Source organism: Mustela nivalis (genome assembly GCF_964662115.1).
Source record: "Mustela nivalis genome assembly, chromosome: 2".
Taxonomy (NCBI): domain Eukaryota; kingdom Metazoa; phylum Chordata; class Mammalia; order Carnivora; family Mustelidae; genus Mustela; species Mustela nivalis.
In genome coordinates, this window is record NC_139021.1 from 158,580,886 (window position 1) to 158,607,985 (window position 27,100).

The 27,100-nt window shown below is 47.7% G+C and overlaps 1 protein-coding gene across 2 annotated transcripts in view; it reads left to right on the forward strand.

Moving 5' to 3' along the window:
- CNNM1 (cyclin and CBS domain divalent metal cation transport mediator 1) overlaps positions 1-26,621 on the forward strand; it is a 60,531-nt gene extending 33,910 nt beyond the window's left edge. Inside the window, exons 6-12 of one of the 2 annotated variants that reach the window (XM_082722247.1) lie at positions 123-170; positions 3,309-3,371; positions 12,517-12,680; positions 21,043-21,226; positions 21,372-21,521; positions 23,092-23,193; positions 24,180-26,621. In XM_082722247.1, coding sequence (XP_082578373.1) covers positions 123-170; positions 3,309-3,371; positions 12,517-12,680; positions 21,043-21,226; positions 21,372-21,521; positions 23,092-23,193; positions 24,180-24,259 — 791 coding nt within the window. In that variant the 3' untranslated portion in view covers positions 24,260-26,621. The remainder of the gene's footprint in view (positions 1-122; positions 171-3,308; positions 3,372-12,516; positions 12,681-21,042; positions 21,227-21,371; positions 21,522-23,091; positions 23,194-24,179) is intronic. The other variant, XM_082722248.1, reaches the window with a different exon arrangement.
- The last annotated feature ends 479 nt before the right edge of the window (positions 26,622-27,100 follow it).

Here is a 27,100-nt window from a genome sequence, read left to right on the forward strand (position 1 = left end):
CTTTTTACACTTCCATTTGATTGCCTGGTTTTTGCAGAGTTCATTGGTGCTGCGGGTGTGGTGGAGGAGGGGGCATTCCCTTAAGGAGGTGTGCGTTCTCAACTGCATCCTTCTGTCCTTAGATAACGATGTGCGGAAGGTTGGAAGCCTGGCTGGATCCTCAGTCTTTCGTATGTATCTCTCAAACCTCTCTCCCACCTGTCCCCATCGTAGTCTTGTCTCAGCCCACTCTGGGGACCTGGACCGAGCACTTTGAGGCTGGGCTGGGGCTAACCCAAATGTTGGCAGCCTCTTTGTAATGTTCTGCCAGGAACACTGCCTCCTGCCAGGTACCTACAGACCACAGGTGCCTCGTTTCTGTGTTTGGAATGTTTCCTGCTGCTTCTCTGCTTGTGTGCAAGGGACGAATGGCAGGGAGGGAAGTGGTGAGGGGAGGGGACCCCATTTATTGTCACCTGCTGGGAAATGCAGGCTGGTGATTGGGTGCTCTGATGCAGGTTCAGCCTTTCCTTCTCTGCTACGATATAATTCACCCACTGGCCTTTACTTTACCTGACATAGGTCTGTCATTACTGTATTACATTACCATACCATAGGAAATGCCCACAAGGTCTTAGGATGTGGGTCCCAGGCTGCCATGGTATGTTGCTTACCTGCTTCTCTTTCCTCGTTACACGTCTCAGCTGGTGGAGAGCTGGCTGCCAGTTGGCTGTGCATGCTGGTGCTGGCGGTTGCCACAGGGCTCATGGCTGGTTTGTTCTGCCCCTTCTGTGCTCTACCTTCTTGCTGTTTCCTGTGTGGGGATATTGTACTTGCGCTTAGAAGGGATGGTGTTTATTGGGATGTAAGCGTGATCCAGAACAAATTATTTCTCTAGATTTCTTTTTGGTTCACGGGTCTGAATTTTGCGTTGCTTTCAGCTGTTCATGTTTACTGCGGTGGCCATTTTCATGCCAAATGGGGTGTTTTCTCTCATCATAAAAAAGATTTTTATGGAGGGCTTTCTATTGGGATTTACCAGAGGATCCTCAAGCTTGATCTCACAATCGCTGGCACAGGAAAGGTAGATACCATTTTAACACAGAGAAATTAAAGAATTGACTTGCTCCAAATTACCCAGCAAGTGGATGACTACCCAGATGCATCCCCATGTCCTGGCTAGTTCACACAGCACAAAGAAATTGATTTGAGACCCATCACATTCCCGAATGTAATTTCCATGTAGAAACAGTGGAATGGTTTACAGTGTAATTTATACCTTAGCTGAGCAGAAGGCTGAAATGAAGTTGAAGTATCTGTCCATACCCAAGGCATGGTCCAACAGGAACAGAAGATCGATAAAAGTAAAGCCCTGGTACATATGACACTTATATAAGCCAACAGATCTCAAGCAAGGTTGAGGAAGGAAGCATCATCATCTTAGAATAAGAACTCTGAATGGGAGGGGGTGAGCTACAGGACCAGGGAAATCTTGGTTCTCTAAAGGAGATTTCCATCCATCACATTAGGGCTTGCTTAGGGTGGGGTAATTCCTAGGATTCTAAATGTTACCCAGACATTTGGCCCTGTTCTGGCTCTTTCAGAAGACCAAAAGATAGGGGGACAAAGAGCTACATGAGACTCCCCAGCCCACGTAATATGGATGATCTTTTTTCTTTGAAAAGAAAATTATTTTAAAAATCTTGGGAAGCTGTTACCTGGTTTCCTCCCTTCCTTCCTTCTTTCCTGTCTCTAGTTCTTTCTATCCATATCTCCTTCCATTTTATCAGTGAGACAGGCATAAACTTGTAACACTGATCTCTCCTTCAAAACTGGTTAACTAAAAAGGAGCATTAAACTTTTCCCTTCCCTCACTTCTGAGCATCTTTATAATCTTCAGAAGGAGAAAGAAATCGAATTAACCAGTAGGGGTGTGGAGACATTTTCCATCATCCCCCACAAGCGCTCCCCACTTAGCAAAGTACAGTGTGAAATATGGGCCAAGGCTGCCACATCCCACAGTTATGCCTGGGTGCACCCCCACCCCAGGGTCTTGCTGCCCAGCATCACTCAACAGCAGCAAACCTCAGCCTTCAGTCAAAGGAGAGCATAAGGGAGTGAATTCGTATAGGGTCTGGGTCTGGCCAACTACCCTTGTCCTGGAAGCCAGCCTATAGTTTTATTAGCCTTTGAGAGAGAGAAATGAGATGAGGGGTTCGTCAGAACACTGGCCCTGGGACCTAGCCTCAAAGTCGAATTTGAGATTATGAGTAAGTCACCTGGTTTTCCTGTGCAGGGTAAAGGGAACACAGCCAGCACTGTCTCCTCTCTCTTGGATCTGATTGCCAGGGACTCTAGGAGGATCACAGTGAGCCTGGGAACTCTGAAGAAACCAGGCTTGAGTTTCTTCAAGCCCACGGGGCAATGCAAGCAGGGAGAGGCTGTCTCCTCCCTGTTTGGTGGGGTATACATTTCATTTGCACCCCCAAGAAACTCTAGGATGCTTCTTGAGACTGTGGGGTTTCTTATCCCGGTACGTCTCACAGTAGGAGCCCATTCCAATATTCTTTGACATCTGGTGTCAGACCGAATGATTATCAGTCAGGTAGGTATAAATCTCCCCCGCTACCCTGCGCGTGTAAACTCAGTACAATCACCTGGCACGGCAGGTAAGACCACAGAAGTTGCCGGTTTCGGTGCGCTGTCCTCTACAGACGGACTTCATTTAGTCCCCAGGGAAGGGACACTCTGAACAACTGGATAAGAGGGAGGAAGACAGATTTCCCAGACCGAAACACCGCTTGATCCGGCAATGCACAGTTGGCGCCCGGCACTGGGAGCACCGAAGAGCTGCTGGGAGGCTGAGGCAGGCTTCTTCCAGCCGCCGCTGGCTGGAGCATGCGCTCTGCTTGGAGCCGCGGCGCAGGCGCGCAGAGCCCGCGGGCAGTGGGGGAGAGCCGGGGGCGAGGCGGTGCGGGACCCCCAGCCTATTTGTGGGCTCACGGAGAATGCTGTAGACACACGTCCCCACCCCGCCAGGGACCCTGCCTGCTCTTGTCATCGGAAGGTCGAATCCCCTCCAAGATTACTGCGCATCTTTCCGGAAAGACTTTCAGCCAAGGCCGTTTTACGTTTGGGTTTCTGGAGGGTGACTTTGAGAGGATTTGCAATTTCCCTGTTCTCAGAGGCAAGATTCCTTTTTGCAGAGAAATGTGTCGTTGTGAAAACTCAAGAACAGACTGACTCACACACTTTGCTCTTTTGTCTTTCTCCTTTTCTGTTTATCTTCCCTTTTGCAACTCACAAATCCTTGGCCCTTGACTCTTTAGTGCCCGTCTCTGTGTCCCGTACCTTCGCCTTCAGCAGAGGGGACTCTCTGGCGGGCTCCCCAGGTAAACATGCGTGGGTGTGTCGGGTCTCCGTAGAGTCAGTGGGGTGTGCAAGAGGCCATTGGTCTCTGTCGCTGTCCTGGAAGGAACTAGTGTCTCCCACAGGCACTGCCAGGACTAAGGCATAGCCCATCGCACAGATAACACTCCCTGGCACACACGGCCCAGGGGTTGCTGAGTCAGTGGTGTCACTTGTGAATTTAGCTCCTGGGAAGTCTCTGTGTAGGTAAGGGGAGAGATGATAGAGTGAGGGCTGGTGTGAATTCTTCCTCATCATTTGTCTCGCTTGCAGAATGGAGGGATGAGGAGTGCAGGACTAGAAAGAACCAACAGAGTACCACCCCTTACTGCTACCTATTTTCCCTCCACCATTCATTCTCTGTGGCCTCTGCCTTTAGCTGACCACTAACTAACCCAGTCTCATCTTCCCCTGTAATGTTGCTCTCTGGTGACCATATTCTCTCTGGCCTTACTCATACAAAGAATATGTGTAAGAATTTCAAAACAACTTTTCATTAGGTTTAACCTCTGTTGTTAATTGTATAAAAGTTGCTGGGTTTCTTTTTAACTGGGTCAGGCAGCTCCTCATAGAACTGCAGAGTAACCCAAGGGTTGAGGAGAATGTAATCAGTCTAAATAATTGATGAAGTGTTTGTATTGTTTCCATGTCTAGAGGATGCTCTCTCAGGCTCATGAAACAAGTAATGAGCAAACCAAGAATCTCTGTCTTAAACCTCCCTGAAGTTAGAATGTAAAAACACGTCCAGTTCCCTGTACCCCCACCCCACATCTGTCTCCCTATCCCAGTGCGACAATAGGATTCTGAGACCCCATCATAACCTCAGCCAGCAAGAATTCAGTTATGTTTTGCTATCTGTACACTAGACCCTCAACTTTCAAAAAGGCTGTGTCCTGAGACCTCAAACCCCCAAGTTTGCAGCTTCAGAAGAATTTATGTTGACTCCTGATTCTTCCAAATCACATTTTTCCCATCAAAAACCATCTGGTTCCCATGTTTATCTGTACAAGACAAGTTAATCATTTTCTCAAATATCTTCAAGGTTTTCTCTCTCATTTAATGATTTTCCACCAAGAAATAAAATCTTTCTTGCGTTGTGAGAGCTCATGCCTTCATGATGACTACTGACCAGCACGGTCCATGCGGGGTGCCAGGCTGGTAACTTCTACCAGCTAACTGGTCTACTCCTGCCTGTCAGCAAAATGAGAAGTGACCACATCATGGACCTTCAAGATCCTTCACATGCAGGGAATCTCCATGAAGGAAAAGTAGCTATGAAGCTTCAGCCGAAAGGCAAGGCTTACATTTTTAAAAGATACTCAGTCAGAAGGATCAAAGCAGGGATGTCATTACCGTTTAAATTACCCTCAGTTAACCAGACAAGCCAGTTCTCTGTAATTTTGTCACTCTAGTTAAGGGAAGGTTAATTCTAGTTCATTGATATTTATTATGAAAAACTTGATGGTAAGCCAGCATCAGACCAAGATGAAGGTGACTTGTTCCTGCAGTGTGACACCCCCAGCCCCACCCCCACCAGGAGGTGCTGTAACTTCTGATCCAAGCCTGGTGGGTGGCAGCTGCTCCAGAGAACTCTTTCCACCTTCCCCTCATTTTCCATTGCCTGGGTCTTCAACCCAACAAGAAATAAGTGAGCCACAAAGCTGAGAGAGCAGGCCAACTTCTTCCCACCCTTGTTTTATCTTTGCAGAGTGGAGCAGTGACGAACAAAGCAGGAAAAAAGAAAGGTCAGGAGCTTTTGATCTTGATGAAGTCCCAAAAGTTCATTTTCGCTTTTGTTTCCTTTGCCTTTGGAGACATATCTTGAAAGAAGTTGCTGTGGCTGATATCGAAGGGGTTACTGCCTATGTTCTCCTCTAGGATTCTGATGGATTCCTGTCTCACGTTGAGGTCTTTTATCCATTTCGAGTTTATCTTTGTGTACGGTGTAAGAGAATGGTCGAGTTTCATTCTTCTGCATATAGCTGTCCAATTTTCCCAGCACCATTTATTGAAGAGACTGTCTTTTTTCCACTGTATATTTTTTTCTGCTTTGTCAAAGATTATTTGACCATAGAGTTGAGGGTCCATATCTGGGCTCTCTACTCTGTTCCACTGGTCTATGTGTCTGTTTTTATGCTAGTACCATGCTGTCTTGGTGATCATAGCTTTGTTGTAAAGCTTGAAATCAGGTAACATGATGCCGCCAGTTTTATTTTTGTTTTTCAACATTTCCTTAGCAATTCGGGGTCTCTTCTGATTCCATACAAATTTTAGGATTATTTGCTCCAGCTCTTTGAAAAATACTGGTGAAATCTTGATTGGAATGACATTAAAAGCATAGATTGCTCTAGGCAGTATAGACATTTTAACAACGTTTATTCTTCTGATCCAAGAGCATGGAATGGTCTTCCATCTTTTTGTGTCTTCTTCAATTTCTTTCATGAGTGTTCTGTAGTTCCTCAAGTACAGATCCTTTACCTCTTTGGTTAGGTTTATTCCCAGGTATCTTATGATTCTTTTTTTTTTTTTAAAGGATTTTTTGTTTTTGAAGATTTTATTTATTTATTTTACAGAGAGAGATCACAAGTAGACAGAGAGGCAGGCAGAGAGAGAGAGAGAGGGAAGCAGGCTCCCCGCTGAGCAGAGAGCCCGATGCGGGACTTGATCCCAGGACCCTGAGACCACGACCCGAGCCAAAGGCAGTGGCTTAACCCACTGAGCCCCCCAGGCACCTGGTATCTTATGATTCTTGGTGCTATAGTAAATGGAATCGATTCTCTAATTTCCCTTTCTATATTTTCATTGTTAGTGTATAAGAAAGCCACTGATTTCTGTACATTGACTTTGTATCCTGCCACTGCCAACTGCTGTATGAGTTCTAGTAGTTTGGGGGAGAAGTCTTTTGGGTTTTCCATATAAAGAATCATGTCATCTGCGAAGAGAGAGAGTTTGACTTCTTCATTGCCAATTTGGATTTAAAAAAAAAAAAAAGAAAGGACAGGGATGCCTGTCTTCTCCTTTGACTCTCTCCTCCCCACCTCCTTTCACTCGGTCTCCTTTTGTCTGGCCCCATACTTGATTTATGATCCAAATACAATTATTTGCTTATATTACATCTTGCCCCCATCTTACACAGAGGAGAGAGAAATCCTGGAAATTAATAGGGCCTTTACGTTTAAAAAGAACCCAGTCATTTTATTTGATCCCCACAACAACCTCAGGAGATGGGAAGGAATTAACATTGCAAAACAATAAGTAGGGAAACAGCCTCTGAAAACATTGAGCCATCCAGCAATATCACCTGTGTAGTGAGAAGGTGAAGGATGAAGACTGGAATCCAAATCTCTCTCTTTCTTACTGTTACATTTTTTTTTTCTAATTTCTCCAATTCTTTTTTTATTTTTAACAAAAAGTTTTCACTTGAAATGAGTAAGTCACAGGAATAAAAAGCAACGCAAAAGGAATAGTCAGTGACACTGATAGCGATGTAATAGGATAGAGGGTAGCTTGTCAAATCACTAAATGGTACAACTGAAACCAATGTAACACTGTGTGTCAACTATACTCAAAACAAAGTTTCCAGTTTTATAGAGACATAATTGACATATAACACTGTAAATTTAAGATGTATGTGATAATTTTATAAATATATATTGTATACATTGCAAAATTCTTTTGTTGTTTTAAATTCCAGTATAGTTAACATACAATGTTCTTTTAGTTTCAGGTGTACTATATAGTGATGCGTGGCATTTTAGAAACAGAACAAATGAGCAAAGAAAAAAAGAAAGAGAGACAAACCAAGAAACAGACTCAAACTGATGGTTCCCAGAGGGGAAGGGATGGGGAGACGGATAAAATAGGTGATGTGGATTAAGGAGTGCCCTTGTCTTGATGGGTGATGTATGGAATCTGAGTTTCTTAGGTCCTGCTTCTATTGTCCTGGACTTGGCTACCCCTCTGAACATGGGCATTTTGTGCCCCCTAGAGGACTGTGACTTACTAGCATTTTGAAAGCAGTCATGATAATGAATTATGGTGCTCTCTGTGGATTGAGGCCAGCAGTCCCTGAACCAAAGATTGCCACCATTATCCATCCATACATAGGCAGTTTCCTTCTATTTGAACTTTAGTTTGAAATAAGGAGAGAGGAGTGGTTTTGTGCATTGCATTGCTTCCAGGGTATGATGTAATTAGCCAGCTTTGCAGGTGCTTTCATTTAAAAAGTAGACTTCTGATCAACCCACTGAGAGTTCACAGCTCCACTGCAGTTATCATCCCCTCTCCCCAGACTCATTCCTTTTTTTTCCCAGTGGAGATGATTTCAAGTTCCCCATGACAGTCCTTCCAAATCCACAAAAGCACAGAGGCAGGAAAGAGGTCAGGAGCAGTGATTCTTTTTCAGTGTTCAAATGACATCTGTAATGTGCTTTGAGATCAATGGGGACCGTTTCCTCCCAGAATATAGAGGGAGTCTCTAAAAATAATCCTTTTACTTTGTGAAATGTGGTAAGTGGCAATACTCCTTTGGGTTGGCTTGTGTGTCGTAAACATTTGGGAACCATTAAAGCTCCGTGTAATGTGAACGAGTTCATCTGGGCTCCTAACTTGGGCTGATTTGCAGAGTTCACATTGTAGCTTTGACAGAGAGCTTTTGGATTTTGGTTGTCTGATGTTAAATATTACCCCAGAATGATGAATTTTAATAATCCTAGTTTGTACTCTTATAGGCCTATGTAATTAAGGTCCCCCATCCAGTTTGGAGAACACAGGTGGCCCATGACACTGTGACTATGACGAGAGAGGGCTGTTCCCTCTTGTCCCTCACTGATGCTCCAAAAGATAGAAGCAGGCAGCCGCTGAACCCTACTTTCCCTTCAAATCCCCAGACTGAAACAGGAAGTGGGGCATTCTCCTGTATCATGGGTTCTGCTCTAGGTACAGGTGTCGTGAGTGAGGCAAGCATCACAGAGTTGTGTGTAGGTTCAGGGAGCCTCGTGCCTATCAGTGCACAGGAGATTCCATTCAGCCCCAGTTAGAGTGTCAAATCCTCTTCCACCCCCTCTCCCGCCCCACACCCAATTGTACCCCAGGATCTTCTCCGCTCAACCTCAGTATCTCCAACTTGCCGTCTAGGACAGATATCCCTTGCAGCCTGACTACGCAGAGGCTGAAGGAAAGGGGTCTATCATGCTTCTCCACTGCACCTCGGAGTCTAGAGAAGAAAACCTGGCTTCCCACCACCCAGTCTGCAGGGCTAGCTTGCTGGTGCGAAGTAAGGAAGAGGGGACAAAGGGATATGTCCGCGGCGTGGCCTACCTCCTGGTGAGGAATTCTGTGGTCAGTTTGATCACTGTTGGATCTGCCCCCTCTTAGACCTCTTTGACTGTAGTTTCACATTTTCTTCTTCACTTCACTCCCCCCCGGCCTGGGCCTCTGCTCTTAGGAAATGCCAAGGGGAATTATACAACTTGAACTCGTTTGCCATGCTGCTGGGACACTCGTCTGTTACTGATTTCTTCTCTTTTTTTATTAAAAGCATTTCCATTTCCCTTGCTCAAAAACCTCTGAGTGTATGTGCACAATTACCAAAATGCCGAGTCATCAGCATCCTACCTATTGAGGAATGTCAGGCTCCGGGACATGAAAACATTGATGTTGCACAACACTCACACGAGCTGGGACTTCCTTTGTTGTGAAGTGAGGCTTTTTTTTTTTTTCCTTTGAAAAATTGCTTTTATAGGCCCGACCTTTATAAGACAGTTGTATCTTTTCGTATTGGGAATCCTTTGGGATTCTGAATAAACCTTCAATAGCTTTGTTCTTACTTGAAAAAACAGAACACAATACTTCTCCTCCTAGCACAACAGTGATGTCACTTGCATTTGACGTGTGGTCCTGGGAATGACAGCAGAGTGGCATGCCGGTGGGGACCAGAGCTCTGGGTGGGATGGGGAGGCATTTGTGGCCTCTGTTTCCAACAGAGTGTGGAAGTGATTCAGGCATAGCCTTCTATGGCTGGAAGTGGTCCAGTAGATAAGAGAGCCTTGTCTCCCTGCCATCCTCCTGGCATATGCTTGGGATTGTGATATAAGGGATGACAAGGTGGAACAGGACACATGGGGTATATGTAGCACGTGTCCCACCAGGCAAAACCCTGGAGGGTTGTCGGGGAGAGATGGTTATTTCCCAGGCCCTACTTATACTCCCTTCAATGGTTCCAAACTGCGCTGAGGACAAGACCACCAGGTCAGGGTATGGTGTTCCAGATTCCACTCACATGACAAAGAAGTCACCCTCCAGCAGAACTGCCTGCCCCCCTTTTCCACAGCAGTTATCCTGAGGAAGTGCCATTGATTTACTTGGCAGCCACCACCTCAGAAGACCACAAAGGGTCTAGCCAAGCCAAGAACGCACCAGCTTGTTTTCAAGGGACCAGAACCAGAAGTGAAACGCATATACTTCTGCCCAGTACTGCTGCCATTTACAGTCACCTGGGTGCTTCACTCTGTTCTCCACGGCACCATCACTGGCTTCAGTCCTTGGTCACTATGGAAGAGGGTCTGGCCCTCCATCTCCCAGTGGAGAAGTAGGGCCCTAGAGACCTGAGGCCAGGATCCCCAGTTTCACGTGCTTTAGGTAAACAAAGTCCTGGTTTTCCCTGTGGCTTCTCCTCAAGTTACTGTACCAAAGCCCGAGGCCTCTTGGTGCCCTTGAGTCTCACTGCACACTCTCTGACTCTGTCCAGCCACAATGTTGGAGTGTCCTTCTCTCTGCCCTTAGTTTCTTGGAGAAGTCAGCTTCCCCAGGATGATTTTAAGTTGCAAAGGCAAGGCTTTCCCATCCAGGATGCTTTGAGAGCTCTGAAATCTTTTTTTAAACAAAATTTAGGTTCTACATTAAAACTCTTTAAGGGATGCTTAGGTTTTGATTCATTCATTCTCTACATTTTTATTGAGCACCTACTCTAGGCCAGGCATAGTGCTAGATACTGAGTGGACCACAATGACCAGAAAACACAAGACCTCTGTCCTCGTGGAATTTAGCATTGAATTGAATAGATGTCACAAGTACAAACACATAATGAATTAAAACTTGTGAAAAGTACATTGAAGGAATGAACAAGGGACAGTGATAGAAGAAAACAGGGAAATCTTAGGATAGCCAAAGTCTTCAGAGAGGGTAGCTTTCAGCTTCGTCTGAGACCTGATGACCAAGGTCTTAGCTGGGGAGGTAGAGGGAGGTGGGCAGGAGAAATGGCATCTTCTGAAGAAGTGGGGGAACACTTGCATGATTGAGGGCAGCAGAGCAAGCAGGGGAGGGAAAGAGAGTCCTCAAGATGAGACCAGACAGGAAAGCAGGAGTCAGGTCATGAGGGACTTTTGGGGACAAAATGTCCCCAAAACTTCCCTGGAGTTTAGGGGTCCAGGGAATTGGGACTTGGGGGGGACAGAGATAGAGACCAACAGGCTTATGACCACAGTGGAGGTGAGAAGGCCTGGTATGGGGCTAGGGGAGCAGCAAGGGTCTGGGGGCACCCCCCAGGTTTCCGGCATAAGTAATGGAGTATACGTGAGGAGACGTCTCACGTATACTCACGTATACTCACGTCTCACTTCGGGAGACGAGGACACTGGAATTAGAATCCTTAATTCTATAATCCTATCAAGGTAGCGATTGTTATGGTTCTAAAGAGAAAAATGATGCTGCCTGTTGTTATTTTACCCTTTCCACTACGTGGTTTGCCAGACAACGGTAACAGCTTGCAGCTAAACACACCATCAACCCTCAAGGACTCGCTCCAAATAGATGCTAATCAATTATCTTGACTGATGGCACCGTTATCTCCTGAGACAGGATTGAATTCCCGCGGTTCTCCCCTGAAAGCACAGGAGCGGAATTTCTGAGGAGCCAGACTCCGCACTGGAGCCCCTGAACTCAGTCTGTGTTCCGAGAAGCTCGCAGCACGCCCCTCCCCCTCTGGGGAAGGAAACATGGGATGGCACTCTCCCTCAGGTTGATTCTGTGCTTGAGATCATGCTCGGGTCACCTGAAGAACCTCTCTTCCATTGATCCAGGGAGGGTAGTTCACATAATCCTTTTAGAAACCAAGGGCCGTGGTCTTAATTGAAGTTTCCCTAGAAGGTTCTTGAAAATGGGAAAACAAACCAACCAACCCTGACTCGGAACATTTAGGATGCCTGTGGATTATTCCAGTATCCCCTGCTCTCGTGTAAGCCTAGATGGAGTCCTGCCTTAGACCCACACTTTAGAGGACCTCACTTTGGCCCTCCTCAGTCCTACCCCTTTCTGTGGGGTGAGGAACTCACGGGGACAGAGCCTGTGTTCTGCCTCTTGAACCACAATTCAGATGGAGGAACCCCGGAATTCCTTCTCTAAGCCACCCCGGGGGAAGGGGACTGGGAAGCCCCTAGGTCAGGGGCTGTTTGTCCCCATACAGCCCTGTATCAGACTTTACACTTTAACAGAAATCCTAAGGAGTTGGACCTTGCCTTCCAAGTTATGCCAGCATAATTGTCAAGGACAAGGATGGAACAAATTTTAACAGTTCCTTCATGTGACTCAAATCGGTACCCATATAGTTTGTGGGCCTCTGCTTGTCCAGGGTCCTGCCAGTGTTAGGGCAGACCTGAGTGATCCCTGCTAACTTGCTCACCACCACAAGGATCAGTCGTCTGTGCCTTCAGACCTAAGGCGTTTGCCTTTCTGAACAATGAGGCTTGTGAGCAGAGTTGAGATCCTGGCAGAGGGTCTCTCGCTCAGGCGGAGCTATACCCACACCCACAGCATGGTCCTCATCTCTGACATTAGTCCAAAGACCTGAACTGAGAGAGGCTGCGGACCGCCTCTGCCCAGCTCCTCCCAGGTGCAGGGTATGGGGAGCTGGAGGGGCCTGAGCAGAGCCGAGCCCTGAGCCTCCGCTGTGAAGGGTGCGGGCCTGGGTCTAGCACCTGGGGTTAGCGTTGCCCAGAAATCCCTCCGGCCCTCAGTAAACACCTCTCTCTCTCTCTCTCTCTCCCCTCGTCTCTGTCTTTCCATCCCCCTCTCTTTCCTCCCTGCCCACCTGTCCTTGCTTTTTGTCCCCGGCCTCTCCCCCACCATCTGCAGTAAACCGGTCCCCTTCTCGCTGCAGCGGCTTGAACCGCTCCGAGTCTCCAAACCGCGAGCGCAGTGACTTTGGGGGCAGCAACACCCAGCTGTGCGGCAGCAACAACAACCTGTACACTCCTGACTACTCAGTGCACATCCTGAGCGACGTGCAGTTTGTGAAGGTAACTCCCCCGGGGGACCGTCCCCGTGCCAGCCAGCCAACCAGCCAGCGGGGCTGGGATGCGCCTCCCCGTGCCCCCTGCTCCCCGAGAACGCTGGCTGCTCGTGGTTCCCGGGCTTTATAAGGGCCCTGTTTTCAGTTAGCTTCATGACTGTTCATTATTTGTCATTTGTTTATGATATCCTGATCCCCATTTCGTGGGTGGGGAAACTGAGGCACAGAACAAAAAGGCGTTAGCTTGCCTGAGACAAGTTGCCAGCGGAACTGTTTCCTTTGGATCCCCTGCCATTGGCACCAGATTGCTTTGTTTTTTCAAGATAGATTTGCGGGTGATTAATAAACCAAGTGTCTAGAAGAAACTGTGCTATGGTTTGATGTACAATGGTGTATTTCTACATCTTACTGCTCCAGTGCAATTTGGCATGTGGGTTAACCACTAACCGTTTGTGTAACTGTCCTCCCCTTAGCCGTCACGGGGCTGGTAGAGCATCACTTGGCACAGGTCGGAGAGAGAAGCAGCGATGCTTACACTTTGTAGTTAAAGAGGAAGGGAGCTCTTTCTTCATACTTCTCATTGGGATTGGGATTACACAGAAACAGTTCTAGAGTTTCTTCCTTTGCTTGCTTTGATAGGTTTTGTTTGATTTGTTTGCTAGCATTCTGCAAACCATTACATGCTTGGGCGGGGGAGATCAGGAGTGAACCCCATTTCTCCAAGTCCAACAAAACACCCAATGAGTTCACTTGGTAAATTGCAGGCTGGATTACGAGAGATGTATCATTCACAAAGGTGGGAGGAGGTCCTCTCCTTCTGTTCAGAACACAAGCTCTGATCATTTGATAGCAGTGTGCGCTGGCTGGTTTTCTGTGTTCCAGAACCTTGCAGACACCCTGAGCTAAAACTAAGGATGGAAAGTTAACAGAGGCTGGATCTGAGCCTGGAGGGCGGGGTGGAATAGCTGTTTGTGGGGTACTCTGTGCATGTGGTCTGTGGTTCCTTTGTCTGATTGATCCACTTAGTGTTACCACCGCCCTGTGAAGTAGGTCCTACTGTCATTCCCATTTTATAGATGAAGACATTGGAGCTTGAGGAGTCTGAGGCCCCAGGGCTGTTGAGTGGCAGAGCCAAGCTTCAGAGTTGGGTCTCTGTCTCCAGAGTCCAAGCCCTCAAATCCCTAGGCTTTAGGGAGAGTTGTGGGAAATCAGAGCGGAAGGAGCCCCAAGGAGAAGTGACTTTGGGAACTAACCCAGCAATACCCATGGGTCTATAATGACTGGAGACACTTAACAAATCCTGTATGACAAGGAAGGTAAAGAAAACTGAAGCCTGTAGTTCCCCGGAGGCCCTCTCATTGCAGGCCTTCCTCAGCAGTGGAGGTAGGAAAAAATGGGAGTGGAGAAGCTTTACTATGTCAGCTCTCATTGGTTTGTAGTCCTTGTCACTTGGTTTGTGGGGAAAGAACTTGAAAGTCATAGTGTGAGTAAGTGCTCAACAGTACTGACCGCAGGCCTGCCCTGTGCTTGTCTCGGCATTGACAGGAGACTGTGGTGAACAAGACCATAAGTTCTTGCCTTTCTAGAGCCTCCATGCTGGGGGGAGGGGGAGCAGAGAGGATAAACAAGTAACCACAGCATAAAGAACTGTGCGAGGGGGGTGGTCTCACAGCCCAAGCCCCTGTGAGGGGCTGCAGGAAGATTTTGCAAGGGTTTTTCATGTCCAACAGACTGAAGTTCCAGAACAATTATCAAGTCCAGGAAAAATTTGACTTCCAGTTTAGTTACCAACTTAGATAGAAAGGGGTGTCTCATGATTATCTGGGAGAGCTATTGAAGCCGTGATTAATCATAGTTAATGAATTATGAATGGAGGCACCAAAGCATCCTTATGAATTTTTAAAAATTGTGTTTTGTAAATATCATTATTAGACTATTTGGCAGCTGTCTTACGGTCTTGATTGTGTAACCGTGACCAAGATGCCCCATCACCACCTGGTGGCAGAATCCCTAAATTGCAGGATGGTATTTTGGAGAATGAACATCATAAAATCATAGGAGAGACAGCACCCTGGTTGAAGGTTAACTTCTGAACACGTTGGCTGCAAAGTCAAAGTGTCCAGAAGGGCACACTTGCTTCTGGTTATTCCCAAGATAAACAGATCTCCATTTCCTTTGTAATTTAGTGGCTGCATGAGTTCTTAACTGGCCACATGTAAGAGAAGACTATTTGAACTCAAGCAATTGCTCAGAAATGCTTGTAGCTACAGTGATAAAGAGAGAATAAAAACACACTGCCTTTTGAGCAGTGGTTTGATTTCCTCAGTGAACGAGTCAGTATGTATTTATTAGCATTATTAATGGTTCTAGACACTACAGGCTACTCTAAGGAAATATAAACCTATCCTCTGCTTTATGAGGAGATTAAAATCTAGCTAGGGAGAAGAAATGTAGGTTAAGCTGTAGTGACCCAGGTGATTATGAATTCGTAGGGCTCATACTTTTAAGCACCATGTTGCTGGAGAATGTACCAGGCGTTTAAGGGTGAGGAAGGAATAGGAGGAGGGACACTGATGAACAGGCATGTGGAAGGCAAGTAGGCAGGTGCATTCAAGGGACAGTGAAGAAGCAGCTGAGCTAGTCCCGTGGTTGTGTGCAGGCCATGGGAGCACCACTGGCCACGCAAGTCCATGTTCTCAAAACTGGGCGGAGAGGTTCAGGTTGATCTGCTGGACCTTTGCTGTCCCGCCTGGGAGCCAGCAGCCACAGGCAGCTGCCGAGCACATGAAACGTGGCTCGTCCAAACCCATGAGCCGTAAGTATAAAATACTGCTGGATTCCAAGGACTTTACACACAAAAAAGAATGTGTGGGTCCCCATTCATAATTTTATGTTGATTCCATGTTGAAGTGAATTTTTTTAATATGTTGGGTTAAATGCAACATTATTAACATTAATTTCACCTATTAGTTTTTATTACTTTTAATGTGACTACAAGAAAATTATCAACTACCCGTATGACTCCATTCTATTTCTGTTGGATAGTACCGTGCCAGAGAGGAAGACATTCTCAGACGTTTGAACAGGAGAACCAAAGTGACAAAAAGTCATGCTTGAAGCAAAATTAGAACTTTAAAAAAAAAAAAAAGAAGAAGAACAAGAAGAACTGAAGGGATTGGGAGGGAGAATGCTTGAATCTAGAAATGCAGCTGCGGAGAGGTTGTTTCCTGAACACATTTTCTAGAGTGGTGCCTTGTCAACAATTTCTTTGAAGGTGACATGTTGACAGGGCAGTAGTTTATGACTTTTTTTTTTTTTTAGTTTAAAAAGAGGAAGCATTGTGAAAACACAGTTGTGAGACAGAGAGAGAAGGTAACCCGTGGTATGGTGCCTTTCCTTTAACACAACCATCCACCGACAGTGTGGGTCCTCTCCCAATCTCTGCCCCTGCCCCTGAACTGGGCAACCGCCCACTGGGACAGTGAAGAAGCAGCTGAGCTGCTCTCACTCCCAGAGCCATGCTTCTGCCCACTGATACTGGGTCCTAGCTGGGGTCGTCTGAATCTTCCCCTAACACCATCAACTAGTGGTTATCTAATGTCTGTGTGAATACCTCCATGTCAGGGAACTCAGTACCTTGTAAGAAAGGGATGCAGAAACAATACTTTATGCCCAGCTCCTTGTCTTACTCCAGAACAATGCTTAAAGAAGGTTAGAGTTCCTGGATCCTCGATTCCAGCTGACCGGAGGATGACATCCCTTTTTCTAAAGAACAAGAGAGAAGGGTATGGCTCACTGCACATGCAGCCTGGACAGAACCTTTCCAAAAATAAACAAAATACAGCACTTTGCAACACTCCCAAGAGGCTTCTGGCTTGGGGACCACAGCAAATGCAGCAGCTGATCGGAGCCCTGAACCCTCAAATCCATCTCAGTCAAACCAGAGCACACCCCCTTCTTTTCCCTCCCTCCTGTCTTTCCTCACTCACTGTCTCTCCTCTCTCTCTCTTCCTCTTTTCATTGTTCCCACTTGGAATCTCCTTCCTTCCTCTACTTCGTCTTTTGCTTTATTTTCTCAGTTAAGGATTTACTTTCCTAAGACCTCATCCTGCTTTGGCAGCCCCTCCACTCACTCCTTCTCCAGGGGCAGAGGGACCATGGCCCTGGCCCCCACCTATGTCATGATGTGCCGTCCACCATTTAGACATAATGAGAGGGTAGGTTTGACCCCTTTCTTTGAGGTGTATGGCCATGATAAAGTTAACCTGTGAGAGATGTATGTGGACGTGTTGAAAACAGTCATTTCTAACAGCTGGATGACAGGTTCACTGATGTTATCTCATAATCTCTGGGCCTCTATTCTGGGCTCAGAGAGGTTAATGATTTGGCCAAGGTTGCCCAGCTTGAAAATGGTGAACCTGGGACGAAACTGGAAGACAAATCTAAACTAACTGGTTGACCCAAAAAGAGTAACATCAAGTCTTTTGTTGAGCTTAGCAGGGTTCATTTAGGAAAATCTTCTGTCCTTTAAGCCAGGAGAAGCTACAAGATCCCAAAGAAAGTTTCACCTAGGGGAAGGCTCTGGGCATGTTAGAGAATTGGGTTTGATGGCAACCCATCTTTCTTTCAGTCGTCAGATGCCTGTAGACCCCAAGCCTACAAAGCAGTTACTGGAACACCTGCCCAAAAGGACTGTGAAAGAAGCCTTGTGCAGCCAGGGACAGCCACACAGTGTCCAGAGCCCAGATGGTTGTCCCTGGGGAGCAAGAACAAAGTCCTTTAAATCCCGGTATCTAGGTTGCAGGGGTACCATTATGAGATTCCGGGGTTTCCCCCTCTGGAATTCCCCCGTCTCACTTCCCCTTCCATCTCCTTGGCTCCAAAGAGTGACCAGCACAGTGCACAGCCTAGGAGACAGTGCACTGGCTGGGATTCTGAAAGCTTGCTAACTGTCCAACTTTAGACAATCCCTCGACATTTCGGGACCTCATTTTCTGATGTGCACACTGAGGATCACAAGCGCTCTCACACACTATGACAGCAAAGGAGATAACACGAATCCCAGTGCTCTGAAGGCCATAATACACTCTATGGATGGAAGGTTCCGTCCTCATATCCCGACCTCTCCCTGCAAAAGTAAGCTCTTATGGGTAACATAGCGCTTGGGTTTCCACCAACATCTGAACACCTAGTATCAGTCCTATTCTGTAGGATATTTATAGAACTTCCAGCAATGTATATGATTCCCCCCCAAAAAATTAACCTAGTGATGCTTTAAATAAGAAAATGAGAAAAAATTACAAAGCAATTTGATGAAAAAACTAGCAGGTGTGAATTTGTTACTCTCAGTAAATAATAAGTTTATCTGTGAGCTTCCTCGTCATAAAAGCAAAGAGGGCAAACCTAGTGGAATATTTGGATTCTCGTGTGATGTAAGGAAGTACATCATTTATCTATAGAAAGGAGGGTTGTTTTGTGTTGTTTTTTTTTTAATAGAAAGGAGCTTTTTCCTGGCAGTAATTTCTTGAAGGGCTTATTCGACAGATTTCTGTAGAACTATGGAAGGCATCAGAAAGTAATACATATTGGCTTCATCTGTAGTTTTGCCAGAGTTTCTGTTCTTCATATGGAGGTTTCTTATTTCAGGCCTCTGTGCAAGCTGGGGGTCCAGTAGGAAAGTTGAACATCAGTGAAGGCAATTATCAAGGGGAGCCAAGATAATAATTGATTACAGGGAGCATTTCCAAGAGTCCAGAGCTGTGATTCTCACCCATGGTGCACACTGGGATCACCTGGGGAGCTTGAAGTGATCCTGATGTCTGCGTCCCACTCTCAGAGATTTGGATATAATTGCTTAAGGGTGTTGCCAGAGTTTCAGGATATTTTAAAGCTTCCCAAGTGGTTCTAATGTGCTGCCAAGGTTGAGAAGCACTGTCCCAGGAGGCATGAATAATTAGCATGTCACTTTGATCCTTTCTCTGCAGCACTGCAAGTCCCTGAACCATCAGCATGGGCTGCATGACAGGCCGTTGGTGGTGAAATCTCTAACACATGCCTGATGGTCTGTATGATTGACTCAAGATAAGGTTTAAGACTGAGGGTAGGCTCAGAGTTGACATCTCCTGGGGAAATTTCAGAGCCTGACTTCTCTTCTCACTTCCCAACAGAGAGGCCTGCAAAAGTCGGCAATCCCATTGAATCTACTGAAGACTTTAGATGCTAAATGGAGACCCCAGTTGTTACATGCCTTAATACACAGAACATATCCTTTTGACCTGAAAAATATCAATGCCCGTTAACGCTTTGCCACTTTATCCATTTGACTCCTTTAAATGGAGAAAAGCAAAAACCTGAGAAGGACTGTGTCTGTTTTTAACCAGGTCTTAAGTCATTGGTTCTCAGAGTGTGGTCTCTAAAGCAGCCACGTCAGCATCACCTGGGAACTTGTTCGAAGTGCCCACCCGGGGCACCGCCCCAGACTAAGTGCATTAGAAACGTGAGCAGTGGGGCCCAGCAATCTTGCCTTAACAAGCCCTCCAGGTGATCTTGATGCTGAAGTTTGAGAGTCATGGTTTTAAACCATCAAGAGAACTCTGTCCCCTCTAATGGACAATAGTATGGCTAGAAGCTTAGATCTCTGCATGTGTGTGTCCTATAAGAATCGCAGAAAGACACACATTCTTAATAGGTGTTTTGCAGTTTGATTAGTTGTGCTTGGAATTTGCTTGATCTGCATGCAAGATATCCCGAAGTCTGTTAGAGAAGGAAAGATGGATAATGTCCAACAGAGTAGTGCGTTCCCAACTTGAGGGAAAATAGAACATTTCTCTTTATGAAGAGGAAACGCTCATTGCCTAAACGGTCGTGGAGGTATTTTGGTGAAGATGGTTGTCAAACATTCGGGATGGGCACTAAATTTTAAAACATCCTGGAGGAACTGGAAGACCATAAGATCTAGAAAGTATAGGAAGAACATCAGAGGATGATAAAGCAGGACAAATTAACTCACCTATTCAATAAAAATGATCAGAGCACCTGCCCGTGCAGCAAAGAAACGAGGAAAGCCGGTGTGTGAGGAAGGCAGAAGTGAGATGAGCCCCAGGTGAGGAAGAGTCAACCCAGAGCATGTGAGGACAGAGCAGTCTAGGCTTGACTCTTGGCCTTGGGTTCGACCATCTCCCACAGACCCCAGGGTGGCCAGACATGGGGCGCATTCCAGCCAGTGGGGAAACGGGGACCTGGTAGCAGGTGCTGAGGAGTAAGCAGTTGGCGAGGGGCCGATGTCGGAAGAGCTCTTGCCAGATACCAAGCCAGCTTCTAGCAACCTCTGTTCCAAGTGGAAATCTTAACCATTCCCTCCCCTGTTTCCAGCTGCACACCCTTCCTGTTCCCACATGTAATCCCAATCCTGCCCCCTAAAGGAAAGAGGAGGACTATGAACAGTTTGTAGTTTTGCCAGTTGTCTAGCTAAATGCAGCGAAGACAGAAGGAAAACACTGAAGGGGCTGTGGTACATGGGAAGGATGTACCGCTATAGGCCATTTTCACTTTTCACCCGGGACCTTTCACTGAATAATGGCATCACGTTTCCATATTGGGTGGTGCAGAAAGCAGCCCCCCCCTTTTTTTTAACCAGAAACCAGGATATCAGGCAGACATACACCCAGAGAACAGGAATGACCGATAAACCTTTCCGTATTCCAGAAAAGACATTTGATCCATACTTTTCCTGCCTGGAGTTCTGGAAGCTCCCTTCTGCTCTGGCTAAGCCTGACTGTCTAGATGCTTCTACTTGTAGGTGAGGCTCGATACATCAGGAACATCACAAGTAAGATTCCTGTGATCTGAGGAGGCAACTGAGAGACCTCTGCTGTGCACTTTTCCCACACAGGAACAGGAGCCCACATCCGGCCATGGCCCAAGTCCAAATCAGAAATGCCTGTGTGCTCTGGGGCCTCAGCCTCCAGCTTCCTGACGGGAAGACCCAGAGCGACAGAATGTCCTTCCCATAGTCCCCAACTGATCCTCAGGATGGGGGCCCTTGGCAATTGTATGCATTTAAAATTTGTCTGTGGGCAGCTCCCCTGCTAATTGAGGGTACCCTCCATCCTCTCCCGAGTCTCAGGAGAAGAAGGTTTAGTTCTTCCAGGTGCACTGAGGAGCCCAGAGCCAATAAAAAAGAGAGCGGGGACACTTCTAGGCTGGTATGGCTTGAGAAAGGACCCAGTTCATGGATACTAGACCACAGAGGCCAGGGGTTCCAACGCACCCTAGGAAAGCTGCTTCCGAGCTGGGAGAAGCTGACCGCATCCAGAGAGGACTCTGCCCCGTCCTCTTGAGCTTCCTCCCACTCTGCTTCTTTCCTCCAGATCACACGGCAGCAGTACCAGAATGCACTCACTGCCTGCCACATGGACAGCTCACCCCAGTCCCCTGACATGGAGGCCTTCACTGACGGAGACTCCACCAAAGCCCCTACGACCCGGGGTACGCCCCAGACCCCCAAGGATGACCCTGCCATCACCCTCCTGAGCAACAGGAACAGCCTATCGTGTAAGTCAGGTGGGTGGGCTGGCCCGGGCTGAGCGCAGCATCCCCCCTTCCTCCCTCACCCCTGCCCAGAGCTGCCATCCGAGGCCAGCTGGAGTCTCGGGTCTTCTCTGAAGCAGACTGGTCACACACTTGCTGTCCTCCCCAGGCAGCCGCTCAGATGGGCTGAGAAGCCCCGGAGAGGTTGTGTACCTGAGGATGGAGGAGATGGCCTTCACCCAGGAGGAAATGACAGACCTCGAGGAGCAGAGCACACAGCAGCTCTCACTGTCTTCTGCAGCCATTCCTACGACAGCAGGTCAGGGAGGGAAATCAGGGTCCTGTCGGGTTCTGGGATAGCCCCGGGGAGAGCCGGGCGAGGGACACCAGCCCCCATGTGATATTTCCCACCTCCTCTCACAGGGAGCGGGGGAAGGGAAACACACACACACACACACACACACACACACACACACGCCCCGAGCTCCAGCCCCTGCTCAGGCCCCTCCCTCCATTCTCCCAGGAAGATCTGATCTTAATAGGTAAGTTTCTTCCTTATGTTAAGGGATATAAATCACGGTGGCCAGATCATCAAGTAGCTTTGGGCATAAATGAGATAGCAAATACAGAGGGCATCTCACAGTGCTTGGTACCAGGCTCTGGGCATAGTAGGAAGTTCTCATTAGACCTGCCTTACACACGAGGAGACTGAAGTCAGCTGTTCCTCCTACTGACAGGGCTCTTCCCTTGCTTTGGGCCGGAGGTGATCTGTAGGACTTGTCCTGAGCGCTGAGATCCTATCCCCTCCCTCTGAGACTTTGAACACTTCCATCTTGGCGGTGGTGTTGCTCCGAGCTCCCAGCGACCCACCAGTCCTAACACCCTCTTGTACCTGCCTTGCTGAGATCTACTTCTCCAAGCCTGCAGCCCGCCTGTGCTCCCCCCAACCCGTCCTCGCAGGGCAGCAGTTACCCCACCTGGCCTCCTAGACCTGCTCCAGTCCATAGTCTGAGACCCCTCAAGTCCAGGGCAATGATCCAACAAGTGCTCTTCATTTTTGTGGTCAGTAAGCCAATATATTTGAACTTGTGGCTAATTCAGAGTATCTGGGACATACAGAGTCACCATTCCAAGACCTGAATACAGAACGGATGTTCTTTTTCTCCCTTGCACACTGAACTTAGTGGCTAAAGCATGTAGCAAGAAATTGTATCAAAGACAAAAGAATGGAGAAGATAGTCTTTGGAGTTCGTCTAGTCCATCGCCTTGTGTGATACAGGGACCTCGTGTGAGGACCCTGAGGCCTAGAGAAGGGACTTGTCTGGTCTATAACACTGCATTGAAGCAAGCACCCCCAGAAGTGTCCACCACCCCACTCTGCCTCCCAGGTCAGGTCCTTACCTCATGGGCATTAAGGGCCTGGGCCTCTTCCTAGCTTTGAGATTCTGTGCCCCTGAACCCCCACTGGGTTCGGTGGGAGGTGTTAGAGACATGTGCTTAATTATTATTGAGTCCCATGATCTCCCGAGTCTGAGCAAGTATTAGAAGGTGATACCCCACCTCCAGAGTCCTCAAATATGCTTTGGGTCTGGCAAAGATACTGAACAGAGAACATCTTGTCCTCGTCTCCCCTCTCCTGCCAAAGAACGTTTGGATAGTTGGATTCTCACTCCTGAAATCTTTGTTCCTTTTGTGGCCCTGAAGTACCCCTTGCTGGCTGACAAAAGCCCACGGCTCCCTGGGCATCCCTCCACAGGGATGTCACAGCCACCACGGCCTTGCCTCTGGTTTTGAACTGCTACCTGCTAAGAAGCATTAGCCAGAGTCACCCTTCCTAGCTCCCTGGGTGTTGGCAAGACCTGAGTTCTTTCTTCTCCCCTTTCTCTCAGCGTCAGACAGTGAATGCTGTAATATCAACCTGGACACAGAGACAAGCCCCTGCAGTAGTGACTATGAGGAGACCGTGGGCAAGAAGCTGCTGAGAACCTTGAGTGAGTAGCTCTTTGCCCGGATGAAGGACTCCCACCACCTGGTCACTAGAAAAAGCATGTTAGGACATCACTCCTGGAGGAGGAACCGTTGACTCCTTGCAGGAACCTGATGAGTACACCCATGAAAATCCATAACTGGGCTTGGACCAGTACTGTGCCCTTGAGAGTTTGGGGATGTGTCCCATTTAGCTGGTGGTCATCTAGGACTGGGGTCTGCAAGCCATGGTCATGGCCAAATCCTGACCTCCCTCTCCTGCCTGTGAATCAGAGAGTCCTATAAATCAAGACTTATTGGATGCTAGACCCATTTGTTATCTATGGTCATAATGGCGTCATTGAGCGGTTGCAGCAGGGGCTAGGTGGCCTGCAGAACCTCTAAGATTTACTGTCTGATCCTTTAAAGAAAGAATTTGTGTCCAGGAGGCTTAGTAGCAAGGAAAGCAATATCCTTCATGGAAGGAAGTCGATAGCAGATAGAACAAGGTAAAAAATACTCCTTCCTAAAAACAACAGAGCTGGGGACAGACTTCTCCTCCACCCTTGAGGACAATTATGGGATTATCCCACCTGCCCCATTGCAAGAGGGTTGTTTCCAAGCTACAGAATGTAGATGCGTGGGCATGGCTCCCAGCTACACCCACTAAAACCCTGGCTCCTGGAACATCACAGGCTGGAAGACCAATCCTCTCTCAGGTGTCTGACTGTGATTTGGGCCAAGGCCTTCAGGGGATGGAGAGATGATCCTGAGGCATTACGTGGGCTTCACTCAAACCTCTGGGGGAGAATCTCCATTCCACTGATACTAGCCTGGCTTTTTGGAGGTGTTATCTAGGTAGAAAAGTGTTGCCTTAATTCTTCCAGATGTACCTATGCTGATACCTGCATCGGGATTCCATGCAGATTACTTCCTGCCAAACTGTCAAGGGCTTTGTCTGCATTTCTGCCTCTTCCCGGCCAGAAGGTGACCCTTACAAATTGTTTTCCAGGTGGTCGAAAACGGAAGAGGTCACCCGATGGAGAGAGAGCCTCTGAGGAGAACTCCAATTTAATGCCTCTGATCACATGACGGTGCCGAGTGTTTGCTGGGAATGTGAGATTCAGCATTGAGGGAGAACCCACCCTCCCATCTTCTGCGTCTCCCGAGGCCTCCCACAGGTGACAGAGCATTCTGCTTTCCTTACCACCTCCTCACCCCTCGCTGTCAGCTTGGCAGATTCCCCCTTGTTGCCTCCACTTTGACTCAGAACCTTGCTGTGGCCATGACGGATGGAGATGCCTCCGGTGGAACATGCTAGAAATGGTCTTTTCCACAGTACAGTCCGGGACTGGAGGAGAAATGACCCCAAGCTGACAATGCCACTCTGGGACCCCTGACTCCTTTTTTGTTCTTTGGGATCCCCTGATGCCATATTTCATGCTTCGCTCAGCTCAGAAGGTGCCACCGGTGGACGGGCACGGAGACAGTGGAGAAGCAGGTGTGAACGTCAGTGCAGGAGATGCCCCAAGATTTCCTCCAGGACTTTAATGCAGTGGGACCCGGCTATGTTGGCATGGGATGGTACAGAACAGAAAACTGTCGGTGACCAGTTTCCTGTTAGATAAGGGTTCTAGCAGCCAGGGAAGTGTGTCTCGGCTGGAATGGAAAGACCGCGAGATGGAACCTCAAGTCACTGTTTTTTCCCAGGGACGTTATCTTTTTGGCTCCCAATTAGCAGTTCTCCATCCAGTCGTAAATCTGCTCTGTTAGAGGAGGAGCAGAGAACAGAGACCGGACTGGGAGCCAGAGATGGAACTTCAGGTTTTAAGTTGAAATCAAAGCAAACAAACAAACAGAAACTTACGTACAAAAATTCTAAGCTGTTGAAGCAAGTTTAGCCATGACAAACCAAAGAGTGCCCAGGTCAGCCAAGAAGGATGCAAACTCTCATGGGACTTCAGTGTGCATTACATGGGAACACTGGAGAATTGCTATTCTGTTTCATCCGCTCCCTCCACTCCACCCCACCCCTTACTCCTCCACCCCAGCAGGTCAGCTAAGGGTACTTTATTCTAAGAACTTAGTAGATCTCTTTTTTCACCCGGATGTCAGAGCAGATGCAATTCCAAGTATGACCACCAGATGGCAGAATGACGCCATACCTACTTCAGTACTAAAATTCAGCTCACTAACCACACCTCCGACAAACCTTCAGGAGTTATGTGGGAGTAAGTGAAGGTTGTCTTTGGGACACCTGTCTCCCATCTCTTGAGTTCCCTCTATCAGGGATCCAGTGATCCCATTCTGCCTGCTCAATCTCCAAACCATTCTCAAATCTTTACCAGGCTTACCTTGCCTTCCCCCAAAACCTTTAATGTCACACCCCCATACCCATTCAATCAGTAATCACAAGGGTGCGGGGGGGGGGGGGGGGGGGGGAAGACTGATAATTCCTCTGGGTTATTTGCATCTCAAAAGAAAATGCTAACCCAAAGGCACCTTTAACTCAGGGGTTCTTAATTTGGGGGTCACCCCAGGTGGGTCCATTATTGGACTTCAGAGGGTCTGAAGTCTAATTTAACTGTCAGAGTTTAGTGTATGTGTTCTTACCTGTTTTGTCCAGAGGGCTAAAGCTGTCAGGAGATTCTCAAAGGTCTGAGACCCACAAAGGGTTAAAAACCACTATTTTAACTAGTGAAACTTTCAGGCCGAAGTTTCTGCAATGCAGAGTGAAGTGAATAGGGGCCAGTCCGAGACAGACTTTGAGAGACAAGCGGTCTTCTCCAGTGTTTATCGAACCAATGGGGAAAGTTAGCACCTGCCAAGAAGTGAAGGTCTTTGGAAAGCCTTGGCACACCCCAGGGTACCGTCACCATGCCCCCATGTAATTTTGTCCCCTCTTCCCCACCAACCAGAGCAGGTGCTGCAGATGGGAGGGCCACAGCACGTGGAAGGACTTTCCAGCTGGAGATGCCCTTTCCTGCAATGGATGATTGACTTCTCTCCCCGTGCCCGACTCTCCCTGAGATTCAGCAGTGCATGACCCCTAGAGAACCCCATAGCTGCCACCCATCCCCAACACCTGCTCCTACCTAATAGGAATAGGCCAAGCGTCAGCCCCTCCATGCTGGGCACCTGAGACCCAAACTGGCCAACAGTGAGTTTCCAACAAGAACTGTCATCATGCAGTCTTCTGGCCCGGCTGGCCACTGGCCGGACAGGGCCTGACTGGCTAATCTTCATGACCCCTCAGGCCACAGGGCTCAGGCCACTGCTGCTGCATTACATCCATCCTTTGCAAATTCCCAAAGGAGCCTGTCACCACTCCTCCCCGCCATTCCCTGCTCCATTCAAGATTTTCTTCAGGTTAAAAAAAAGTTTAAAAAAAAAAAGAGGATTTTAAAATAAAGCATTTATGAAGGCTTAATAAATTGTAAATTTTTAAATAAAATGAAAATGCTTTTCCTGGAATGTTTTTCTCGCCCTTGGAAGAGCTCAGTTCTGATGTGGTTTCACATTTGATGAAGGTCCAGTGGAGCACAGGGATAATATCTCAGCTGCGGCCCACCTGCTGAGGAGGTGCAGTTCTCAAGGACAGGTGTGAAGCTGTGGCTCAAGTTACAGGAAAGTCCTTGCGTTCTACTCTGGGCCCCAGATGGGTAACGTTTTACTGCAGCAAATGCCAGCACTAAAACAGAAAAACTCAAATGAGCAGCCAGAGTGTGAATGAGGACAAAAAGTAACGAGAAGGGCTGGCATTTGTTGAATCCACGTGATGGGAAAGGAACTGGACTGGGCACCTTCCAAGTTCAAGGTCTCGGGGGCCAGCCCCTGAAGCAATGTGCTGGGCACGCTGCCTCGCTTCCCCAGACCCACTGGAGAGGAACCAAAGTGCCACAACTCCTTTGATTTCCAGCCAAAGGCTGGAAA